At 44.4% G+C, this 12,385-nt stretch overlaps 1 protein-coding gene across 7 annotated transcripts in view; it reads left to right on the top strand.

Moving 5' to 3' along the window:
- The window catches only part of XYLB (xylulokinase), a 94,353-nt gene that overhangs the window by 49,662 nt on the left and 32,306 nt on the right, over positions 1-12,385 (top strand). For 3 of the 7 annotated variants that reach the window (XR_008298078.1, XR_008298077.1, XR_008298076.1), the window contains exons 18-19: positions 804-898; positions 4,952-6,842. Coding sequence is in view for 4 of the 7 variants with exons in the window: in XM_027040701.2 (XP_026896502.1) it covers positions 804-898; positions 4,952-5,080 (224 nt within the window). In the remaining 3 variants the exon portion in view is untranslated. Of the gene's footprint in view, positions 1-803; positions 899-4,951; positions 7,860-12,385 lie in introns of those variants that run through there. The other 4 variants (XM_027040701.2, XM_053221669.1, XM_053221668.1 and 1 more) reach the window with 2 other exon arrangements.

Raw genomic sequence — 12,385 nt, 5'->3', positions numbered from 1 at the left:
CAGCACAGAGCCTGACACAGGGCTCAAACTCACAAAGCACGCAATCATGACCTGAGCTGAATTTGGAGGCTTAACCGACTGAGCCACCCAGGCACCCCTTCCCTTATCTCTTTTTTTTTTTTTTTTTTTTTTTATTTTTATTTTTTTTAATGTTTAATTATTTTTGACAGAGACAGAGCACGAGCAGGGGAGGGGCAGAGAGAGACGGAGACACAGAATCTGAAGCAGGCTCCAGGATCCAAGCTGTCAGCACAGAGCCTGACACAGGGCTTGAACTCACAAACCGTGAGATCCTGACCTGAGCCCGAAGTTGGACGCTTAATCAACTGAGCCACCTAAGCACATCTCTTCTCCCTTTTTTTTTTTTAATTTTTTTTAACGTTTATTTATTTTTGAGACAGAGAGAGACATGAACGGGGGAGAGGCAGAGAGAGAGGGAGACACAGAATCGGAAACAGGCTCCAGGCTCTGAGCCATCAGCCCAGAGCCCGACGCGGGGCTCGAACTCACGGACCGCGAGATCGTGACCTGAGCTGAAGTCGGACGCTTAACCGACTGAGCCACCCAGGCGCCCCTCTTCTCCCTTTTTTAAAAACAGTTTTGTTGAAGCACAATTTATATGACATGAAAGTCACCCAACTTTAAGTGCACAGCTCAGTGATTTTTTAGTCAGTTGATTGAGTTGTGCTACCATTACCATAATTCAGTTTTAAAATATTGTATCACCCCAGAGATAAAATGTTATTTTCAGTTAATGTCTTCATTTGCAACATGCACTGATGTGAAATGAGCTTTTCTTCTAGGCCTTGCAGCTGGAACAGACGTGCCCTTTTCAGAGGTTGTGAGGTTAGCCCCACCTCCCAGATTAGCTGCTACCCCAACCCCAGGAGCTTCTCAGGTGAGACACCTTCAGAATTTGGTCAGAGCCTTTGCATCGTGAAAACCGACTCTAGTTAATCCAGTTAGTCCTGAACAACACAGGTTGAGGGGCGCCAGTCCTCTGGTGGAGATGAAAATGCACATATAACTTTTGATCACTAATCTCTGAAGCTGAGATTACTCTTTGGAGTTTAACCCAGTTGGGGCGAGGGGGCCGGGCCTTTATACCTCATGTTGATCGATCTCTGCATGCAGGCCACCCCAGGATGGGGTAAGGCAGCTCTCTGTAGCCAAAGCAAACCCCAGTGGGGACTGTCAGCTGAGGGCTGGGAGAATAAGTTCTTCATTCCTGAAGGGCAGTCTGTGTGGTATGCCAGGCCATCCGTGACACCTGTGTTCCTGCTTGCAGAAGGTTCCTGCAGCCTAGGAGCAGGGCCGCGCAGACGGGGCTTTATTTCTCATCTAGCAGGCAGCGTGAGCTTCTTGCTTGCATCAGATTTCCTTGGCCCTGAAGTGCCACGGGATGACGTGGGGTGGGCCCAGGAGCATCCAAAGCACATGCTGTGTCTGTGTCACAACTGAGTGACCCCAAGGTTAGGAAACTCGCAAGTTACAAAGGAGCTGAAAGCATATCTGCCCAACCTTTGACCCCAAGGGAGACATTATCTGTACTATCCTGGTCAGCAAGTAAGTTTTTCCTCTTCTCTAGAGGGTGACTCTGTCTCTGTCTTCCAAGGCTGTGTGCTGTGTAAATACCAAAAAGATAGTCTGCAAAAAAAGCTGTCTCCTTGGGGCGCCTGGGTGGCTCAGTCGGTTGAGCGTCTGACTTCGGCTCAGGTCATGATCTCGCAGTTCGTGAGCTCGGGCCCCACGTCAGGCTCTGTGCTGGCAGCTTGGAGCCTGGAGCCCCCTTCCGATTCTGTGTCTCCTTCTCTCTCTGCCCCTCCCCCACTCATGCTCTGTCTCTTTCTCTCTGTCAAAAATAAATAAACATTTAAAAAAATTTTTAAAAAAAGAAAGAAAAGCTGTCTCCAGACATATAGAAACACCATGGAGAATTGTCTCCCAACATATCTGGGAGCAGAAGCTCACAGTTTACAGCTGACAGAGAACCCACACATATAGATGTGCCCACGCTTCTATTACTTTGTCCTTAACGTTGTGTGCCCTTACCTTTAAGAGCCAGCTCAGTGTAATAAAAAGACCCTAAACTGATGTAAAGGGCCTTTGGGTTCTGATTCTTATCCTGAATTCCCCTCACCATGTAACCTTGAACAGCACTTCTCATCTCTGAACCTGTTTCTTCATCTGTGGAGTGGGGACAATATCTGTCCTCCCTACTTTTTTTTATTAGTATTATTTTAGAGAAAGAGAGGGAATCTTAAGCTGAGTGTGGAGGCTGATGAGGGGCTCAATCCCAGGACCCTGGGATCGTGACCTGATCCGAAATCAACAGCTGGAGGCTCAACCAACTGAGCCACCCAGGCACCCCTGGGTTGCCTACTTTTAACCTACCAATTGTGAGGCTTAAAAAGAGTCCTTGACTATAATGGCTTGATTATATAACAAGAAGTCTGAAGGTAGTTGCCAGGGTTGATTTAGTGGTTCAGCAATGTCAGACAGAGTATGCAAGCAGGGGAGGGGCAGAGAGAGAGGGAGACACAGAATCCGAGGCAGGCTCCAGGCCCTGAGCTACCAGCAGAGAGCCCGACGTGGAGCTTGAACTCATGAACCTTGAGATCATGACCTGAGCCGAAGTCAGATGCTTAACTGACTGAGCTACCTGGGGGCCCAAGGAACCCTTTACTCTTACACCCAAGTGTAACCTCAGAATCCTTCATAACACCAGGTGTCGCAAGCAGCAACAGTCCGTGATTGTTGGTGTCATGACCTATTTGAGGACCGGTTAGTAAACTCGTTGGGAGCGGGAGGTGCTCTATGGCACCTACTTGGTTGTTCTCCAGTGGAAACGCAAAACTGTAACTGTTTTCTCAGCTCAGCTGGATATTGCAGTTTCCTCTTCCGAGAGGAGATTGAAGCTCCCCTTGAGTTCTCTGTCAACTTCACAGAGCTGCTCCCGATGCACCGAGAGTGGGCCGTGGTTGCATAATCAATTACTAAAATACTGGACTTTGTAGCTAATTAAGCCAAGTGAAGAGGTGTGGTTGGCATAAGCTAGTGGTGGTGTTTGTGAGTCTCAAGCAACTCTGGGTCCCTTGATCGTAAATGTTGCTTGTCTGGAAGACAACATGTGCTCACCTGAAATGTACCTGCCCTTCTCAGGCGAGGTTTAAAGAGCCACGGGTGAAAACACCTTAAAAAAAAAAAAAGGAATGAAGGTTAAGAATGCGGGTTTGTGTTTCTGGTTCTTCTTCCCGTGTTGGCTTTTGGTTTTGGTTTATTACACAGCATACTGTGTATGTAATTTTGTAGCCCACTTAAAAAAAAAAAAACACTACAGCACAACATGAGTGTTTGTATTCTTAAAACTGAGCATACACAGGACACCTGGGTGGCTCAGTCCGTTAAGTGTCCGACTTCGGCTCAGGTCGTGATCTCGCTGTTTGTGGGTTCAAGCCCTGCGTCAGGCTCTGTGCTGACAACTTGGAGCCTGGAGCCTGCTTCGGATTCTGTCTCCCTCTCTCTCTGCCCTCCCCCGCTTGTGCTCTGTCTCTGTCTCTCTCTCTCTCACAAAAATAATGTAAAAAAAAAACAAAAACAAAAAAACTGAGCAGACGCATTATTGTTAACGACTGCATGATATTCTATGTGGCGATTGAACCAATAGTTTCTTTTAAGTTTATTTATTTTGAGAGAGAAAACACACAGAGGGGAAGGGCAGAGAGTGAGAGGGAGATAGGGAATCCCAAGTAGGCTCTGTGCTATCAGCACAGAACCCACAAGGGGCTCCAACTGTGAGAGCCTGACCTCAGCTGAAATCAAGAGTCGGACACTGAACCTCCTGAGCCACCCCGGTGCCCCCCAGTAATCTACTTGAGCATTTAATGTCTTAGAACAGTTGCTTCTAGGTGTTCAATTATTATAATTGAAATTATGCGAGTAAAAGGTTAACAAAACCTTCTATTCTGCATGAAAGTTTGAACTTCGGTTAACTTTCTACCTCTGTTTCCTTTGAGACAATAAAAATGGAATGTCAACCGCATTACTAGGCCACACATTGCTTATGTTAAAGTGACCTTCAATTAAGGCACTGCACCTGGGGTGGGAAAACCATATACACCTGACAGCAAGTCGTTCGTAGGGCTTCCCTCAGTACAGTGACATCTCAGGGGCATGTCTCTTGCCTATGGAGTTGTTAAAAGAGAGACTCCTGTGGTAGGAGGTTCCAGAGCCAGGGTGGTTCGTGCACTTGTATGGTGTGGATTCCATCTCCTTGCGCCTGAGCTGTAACATGGGGTCAGGGAGGAGAGATGGCAGGGAGACCCTTTCCTGGACACTTGTGCAGACTGCTGTAAGGACCGCTGCATGGTCTTTCGTTGAAGAGATCCACCTGCAGCCACTGTGCTGACAGGTACGTTTCTCCAGTGTATCCTTTTGAGGGCCAGGGTGTGGCCTGTGGTATTCTTAGGGGACTGGCTGTTTAGCGGTGTCTAAGAAGACCCTCAGTAGGCCTGGCCCCCCACACGTAGGATTTCCTTAGGAGAACTTTGCAGAAGTAGAGTAACTGGGTCAAAGGCTGTGGGCATTTTTATGCCCTTTGATACCAGCGTGCGGTCAAGTTGGTTTCCGGAAGGGCTGCACGACCGACTTCACCAGCTCTGGGAAGAGACCGCGAGACAGCATTACCAGGGACCTAGAATTTTAAAGAATGTTGTAAACCTGGTAATGGAAATTGTTTGTTCGTCCTAATTTGCCTTTTTAAAAAACCTTAGGCTGTAGGTTTGAGTACTACTAGCTTTTTCCTCTTTTGCGAATTGATGCTTCCTTTCTTTTGCCCTGCACAAAAGCCTCAATTACAAGTAAATGGGGTATTAAGTTTTAAAACTGTAAGTTGCAGAGAGAAGAGGCACCTCCCCCTCCCCAGTCTAACCCGCTCTTTCTGCCCCTCCAGGTCTACGAGGCCCTCCTTCCTCGATACGCCAAGCTTGAGCAGAGAATCCTGTCGCAGACCCAGGGGCCTCCTGAGAGAATTCCTCAGGCCCAGGCACCCCTGTTAACCCTGCCTGCTCAGACTCACTGATCCTGCCTCGAGACGTGCTCCTGGACAACAGGGATCCTCCTCCTTGTTCTAAGTGACTGTGCCTGCCCACCTTGCACTGCTCCAGTCCTGCCCCGGACCACCTAAACCCAGGGGACTTGTATGTACAGGGACTTAAATCAGCAGAACGAGGGAAACAAAGCCATCCCTCATCCCTTGACCCCAGCACCCCCTTCTCCAACTCGGACTCTTTGGCCACTCCTCCCCAAACTGTAACCCACAGCCACCCCCGCCCCATACCGTGACCCCACTATCCCATTTCACCACCCCCCCAACCCTGACTCCCTTCTTTCAGTGTCTGAATGGCCTCCTAGTTTCTTGCTTTCTTGTCTTCCCCATGCTCACTCCTCCTTCAAGGTTTCTCCCTTCTGTCCTTCCAGCATCTGCCCCTCATCCTACATGATCTCTTCTTCCTCCCCATGCCCACCTGCTGAAACTCACTACCTCCCACCCAAAGAGTTTGACACACCTGATGACCGTGCTTCCTGTCCCCTCCCATCGGCTCTCCCCACCGGTTGCCTGACTCCCTGGCACACCAGACCACTTGGAGGGCCCCTCTCCCAGGTAGGACAGGGTAGCACCTCCCTCCCTCCGTCCCTTCCTTCAGGGAGAATTTCTCAAATTCTGGATTTTTTGATTCTATTTCTGTAGTGTCGTTTGACATGTTCTCTGTCTTCTGTATTTCCTGAAGATTGGTGGTTGGATCCAATAGAGAGTTCCTCACCCTCAGTACTATTGACATTTGGGACTGGATAAGTTTTGGGTGTGGGGGGCAGCAGTATCCCTGGCGTCTACCCGCCAGATGCCAGTGTCACCCTCTCCCCGAGCCGTGACAATCCAACATGTCTCCAGACGTGGCCAGATACCTCCCGGTGGGGGTGGGAAGGCCAAATTGCCCCTCGCTCATAACCACGGACTTAAGAGACTCGATCAGACACGATGCAATTTTCCTTTCGGTGTCAGACAACCAAGACGGTGTTCTTCCATCAGGAGGCACGTAATGTCTGGTTTTCTCTCACTGTCGTCATGTTCATCCCCAGCTGCATCAGCTCACTAGGGATCCAGTTTTGTTACTCCTCTTCATTTATGACCTGGCATTCTTCTATGTGAGACGTTTCCCATCCAGGTGCCCAGTGGTGGTGTTTATATAGGAGAGGCCGAATAAATAGATTCTTCCCAGTGTTCACTAGTGTTCAAAATAACGGGTTAGTCCCCAGGCATCCTCTAACAGCAGCTAGGTATTTTTTTCAGTGTCAGTCTGATACATTTAGCGTATTTTATGTGTCTTAATCCATTGGGGTAATTATTTCTGTCCTTGCCTTCTGTTGTTAGCCATTCTCTCCAGCTCTTCTGCTTTCCTGACGTTTCATTCCTTCTTTCCTTACTGATACTTCTGCTCTGTTTACCCGTTAATTCCGGCCGGGCCCCAAATCTCTGTCCTCATCCTTCTTTCTCACCCATTCTGTCCTCTGGTTAGATGATTTCATCTATTCTTGGGTTTCAACCACTGTTTCCATACCAGGAACATCCAGATCTGTGTTTCCATCCAGAACTCTCCTTGGAGTCTACCAGCATTCTCACAGGGGTACTTCAGACTCCACTTGTCTTCCCTTGCCCTTCCCCCAACCTCCTCCTCTCATGTTGCTGTTTGAGTGAATTGCAATCACCATGCATCCATGCATTCAGGAACCCAACCCCCAAATGCAGATATCCTCTCTCTTTCCCACATCAGATGAGTCACCAGGTGAGTTTGGTTATTCCTCTGGTAACTCCTAAAGCAGTTCCTTTCTCTCCATCTCCCCTGTTTTACCTTGGACCCCTTTATACCTTGCTCAAATTATGACAAAAGCCTACATAGAAAATCCTCTGTGATCTGCTGCTACAGAATCCCCCAGAGATTACCTCTGCTGCAGGCCCTCACCTAAATTGGGACTTCAGTGAAACCAGGCTCCTTGTGGTCTCACCCAGAGTGGAAAAATGCTGCAGAGCAGGTCTGAGACCCGGTGGGTTAGAGCAGTGGATGGGGGGGGGGGGGGGGGAGTCAAAAGGAAGAGGTTTGCAAAATGAATGGGGCCAGCAGCATTTCTGAGAGAGATCATCTCTCTCTGAAGTCATCTCGAAAGGAAGTGGTGTCCTTAGCAGGCTTGGTGGATGAGAGGAAGAAGAAAGCAGAAAGCTGAGGGTTGACAGCCTGTCAACAGCAAGTCAATTCAGAGGAAAACGGGCAACTTCCCCACCCCTGCTACCTAGACTTGACTTATTAAAGAAATTTTACAACATTGACCAAGAGAGAAAGGCTCTCTTAGACCAAGAAACAGAGAAAGGCGGTCAATACATTTCCCATTTTACCTCTGCCCCATACAGTTTTCTGTCCTTGCAAGCATGTCAACATAAATAGAAAAGGGAACTTACCACATAGACATATGTAGGAAGAAAACAAAGTGAGAATCGATTGTTCAAGCCGATGAAATACTCCAAAATAAAGAGAACGAAAGAGAGTAAAGGACAAATAGGGTAAATGGTAACAACCCTCCGGTGTGAGCTTTAAAATAAGTTTCAGTGCAAGTGCAGATGTGAAAGAATATCACAGGTCAGAGCATTTAAAACTCAATAAAAATGAAGGTTCAACAGGCATGTGTGTGAAGAGAGAACTGATCAAGCTTGGGAAAGGATTTGAACAAAAAATTAAAAGCGTCATACGAATGAAGACTAAATTACAACATATTCAAATAAAAATCGAGATGTCTTCCAGTATAGTAGAGCATATAGAAGATGGGAATGATGAAAGCTAAGACAGCAAACGATAGAGAGGAAGAGCTGACAAAGTCCAGAAGGAAAAGGATCAGTAAAGTAACAGGTAAAATGGGAGCTTCTGGAAGCTACCAAAAGAGAAGACAGTGGAATTGGTTATTTTTTTTTTTAATTTTTTGATTATTTTTTAGTATAATTTATTGTCAAATTGGCTAACATACAGTGTGTACAAGGCGCTCTTGGTTTTGGGGTAGATTCCCATGGTTCATCACTTCCATACAACACCCAGTGCTCATCCCAGTGAGTGCCCTCCTCAATGTGATCGCCCACTTTCCCCTCCCCCCACCCCCCCCCCCATCAACCCTCAGTTTGTTCTCTATATTTAGGAGTCTCTTATGGTTTGCCTCCCTCCCTCTCTGTAACTATTTTTTCCCCTTCCTTTCCCCATGGTCATCTGTTAAGTTTCTCAAGATGGCGGAATTGGCTAATACTTAAACTGCCCCTGGAAGTTTCTGAAAAGCAAAAGATGTGAATCTTTATCTTGAAAGGGCCCCTTTTTGTTACATGGAAAATTGACCCAGAATGATCAACTGAGACATATCCTAGCAAACTATTACACTTTGAAGGTGAGGAAAAAACCCATCTAGTCCAAAAGAGCTAGTTTCTTACAAAGGAAAGGTCAGGTTGGCATCAGATTTCTCAAAAAAAGAAAGTATAGGGGAGCAACATTTTCGAGAAGTTTAAAAAAACTGAACTAAGAATAAGTGTTTTGTATCAAGCTAAGCTGTCCTTTAAGTATCAAGGATATATCGAAGTTAGAATCATGTGAGAGCTCAAGAAATAGTGTACTTGTAACCCTGAAGGACCTTACTAAAAGACGTGCTTCAACCAACTGCGAGATGATTGGGGGACTTCAGCAAAATGACTGATGGTGAGCCTTGAGTGTCTTTAGTTTCAGATCTAAGACCAAAATAAAAGTGGAGATAAGAGTAGAATAGTATCAAGTGGTATATGCTTTGACAAGGTAGAAATAACAATGAAATAGGGGCGCCTGGGTGGCTTTGTCGGTTAAGTGTCCGACTTCGGCTCAGGTCATGATCTCACAGTCCGTGAGTTTGAGCCCCGCGTCGGGCTCTGTGCTGACACCTCAGATCCTGGAGCCTGTTTCAGATTCTGTGTCTCCCTTTCTCTCTGCCCCTCCCCTGTTCATGCTCTGTCTCTCTCTGTCTCAAAAATAAATAAACGTTAAAAAAAAATGAAATAAATGAAAAAGAAGGGAGAAAGGACAATACAAAGACGTCTGTGTTGCAAAGGCAACGTACAAGGCAAAGTATCATTTAAAGTTGACAAAGCAGATAGTTGGGACTTAAGTAAGAAAAAGACTAAAAATTATATAAAGGTAATAGTGTATTATGAAGATAATCACCAGAATAAAAATAGAAATCTCCCTCAATGTCCGAAGAAACAATAGTAAAAACAATAAATCACATAGTGAAAAACATACGGTGAATATAGAGTCAAACTAGTAAAGGACTCAACTCATCTATTAAAAGTTCAAAAATGGGCAAAGGGAAAAAAAGAGGTAAACCAAGAAATACTATAGAGAATAAATGAGGTTACCAGAGGGGAGTTGGATGGGGAGATGGGTGAAGTAGGTGATGGGGATTAAGGAGTGCAGTTGTGATGAGCACTGGGTGATGTATGGAAGTGTTGAACACTATATTGTACATCCGAAATTAATATTACACTGTATGTTAACACATTTAAATAAAAACTTTGAGAAAAGTTCAGGTTGGGGGGCACCTGGGTGGCTCGGTCAGTTAAGCATCCAACTCGAGTTTGGCTCAGGTCATGATCTCATGGTTTGTGGGTTCAGGCCCCGAGTAGGGCTCTGTGCTGACAGTGTGGAGCCTGCTTGGGATTCTCTCTTCCTCTCTGTCTGCCCCTCTCCCTTGCTCATGCTTTCTCTTGCTCAAAAGTCTTTTTTTTTTTTTTTTTTTTACGTTTATTTTTTTGAGGCAGAGAGAGACAGAGCATGAACAGGGGAGGAGCAGAGAGAGAGGGAGACACAGAATCGGAAACAGGCTCCAGGCTCTGAGCTGTCAGCACAGAGCCCGACGCGGGGCTCGAACTCATGGACCGTGAGATCATGACCTGAGCCGAAGTCAGACGCTTAACCGACCAAGCCACCCAGGCGCCCTCAAAAGTCTATTTAAACTTGAGGCCTCACTTTTTTCAAAAAGTTTCAGATTAGCTCACAAACCAACATCATATTATCTTATTTACAAGAGACACACTTAAAACAATTGATCCACAAAGGCTAAAAATTAGAAAGCTGGGCAAAAATATACCAGGCAGATACAAATCATAAAAACCAAGATTGCAATATTGCTATTTGACAAAGGTAGAAGCCAGGAGAAAACTGGACAAAGAAAGGCACTATAATGCTAAAGGCCACAGTTCACAATGAAGGTATGTTATGAATGTTACAGCCTCAGCTATTTCTTTTGTCAACATTAAATGATTTTCTTTGATTTCACCTATAGATTCCAACAATCTATGTATCTTCTGAATATATATTGAACTTTGCACCTAATAAGGAATAATAATAAATAATAGAGAATATATTATTCTCACAAAAACTGGTAATTTATTATATCACAAAGACATCTATAATTGCCTCAAAATAGGGAGAATACAATCTTCTTTAATCACAATGCAATAAAATGAGAATAAAATCTATGTATTTTTAATGCTTATTTTTGAGAGAGACAGAGCATGAGCTGGGGAGGGGCAGAGAGAGAGGGAGACAGAACCCGAAGCAGGCTCCAGGTTCCAAGCACAGAGCCCCATGTGGGGCTCGAACCCATAGACCATGAGATCATGACCTGAACTAAGTCATATGCTCAACTGACTGAGCCACCCAGGCACCTCAATAAAATATATTCCTTAGTCCCACCTGGAGAAAGACTTCTATGAATAGTTCTTGGAGCAAAGGGGACACATAAACCAAAATTTTAGAGCTTTTAAAAAATGATAATGAAATCTGTGAGATATATTTAAAGCAGTGATAGGTGAAATATAACTTCATACTGCAACACAATGTGTCAACTATACTCAAAAATTTTTAAGTACTGTAACGATGAGAGACTAAAACGTAAATGAATTAAAAATACAACTCAATCAGCCAACAACATGTTGGCAAGGATGCAGAGAAAGAGGATCTCTTTTGCACTGCTGGTGGGAATGCAAACTGGTGCAGCCACTCTGGAAAACAAAACGGAGGTTCCTCAAAAAATTAAAAATCGAACTACCCTACGACCTAGCAATTGCACTACTAGGTGTTCATCCAAGGGATACAGGTATGCTGTTTCGAAGGCACATGCACCCAATGTTTATAGCAGCACTATCAACAATAGCCGAAGTATGGAAAGAGCCCAAATCTCCCATCGATGGATGAATGGATAAAGAAGATGTGGTGTATATATACAATGGAGTATTACTCCACAATCAAAAAGAATGAAATCTTACCATTTGCAACTATGCAGATGGAATTTTGCTAAGCAAAATTAGAGAAAGACAAATATGACTTCACTCAAATGAGGACTTTAAGATACAAAACAGATGAACATAAGGGAAGGGAGCAAAAATAATATAAAAACAGGGAGGGGGACAAAACATAAGAGACTTCAATATGGAGAAAAAACAGGGTTACTGGAGGGGTTGTGGGAGGAGGGATGGGCTAAATGGGTAAGGGGCATTAAGGAATCTACTCCTGAAATCATTGTTGCACTATATGCTAACTAACTTGGATGTAAATTTAAAAAAATAAAATGGAAAAAAATACAACTCAAAAACAAAAAAAAGAACAGTGAACAAAAGGGGGGGATGTTAGAAGTAATGATAAAATCACACGTTGGAAAACAGGAAAATAAAATTAGGAGTATTTTGATTAGTTGGAAAAAAAATAGACAAGTCACTAGCAAACTTAATCAAGTAAAAGGGCAAGGAAATAAAAATATAAAAAAGTAAAATGGTGAAAAAATAAAACAAAATAACTTTTAATTTTAAGGACTATTTTGTACAATCCTACAAAGAAGTTTAGAAACCTAGATGAAATGGTAATGACCTAGGAAAACATAATGTGTAAAATGACTCCAGTAGAGATAAGTTTAAGCAGACTAATTTTCATAAAGGAAATGGAAAAGATTGTCGAAGAGGTATACTATGAAAAGGACTCTAGGTCAGGTGGTTTCACAGGATAATTCTGCCAAACTTTCATAGTTAATCCCTTTGCTACATAATGTATTCCAGGGCACTGAAAAAGAAGAAACACTTCCAGATTATTTGTGTGAAGCAAATCCAACATTGATCCCTATACTAGATTGCAAAATAAACCCCAATTCTTCATTTATCCCTACATCCACATACTTCGCAATGGAGTTTTGTTGTGCCCTCCCTCCCTGACTCTGGGCTCGGCCATGCAAGTTTGGCCAATGGGGTTTTCACAAACAAGATGCAAGCATGGCTTTGAAA

This window comes from Acinonyx jubatus, chromosome C2, assembly GCF_027475565.1.
Source record: "Acinonyx jubatus isolate Ajub_Pintada_27869175 chromosome C2, VMU_Ajub_asm_v1.0, whole genome shotgun sequence".
In the NCBI taxonomy this organism is placed as follows: domain Eukaryota; kingdom Metazoa; phylum Chordata; class Mammalia; order Carnivora; family Felidae; genus Acinonyx; species Acinonyx jubatus.
The sequence above is the reverse complement of the archived record's forward strand: the minus strand, read 5'-3'. Positions and strand labels throughout refer to the sequence as shown.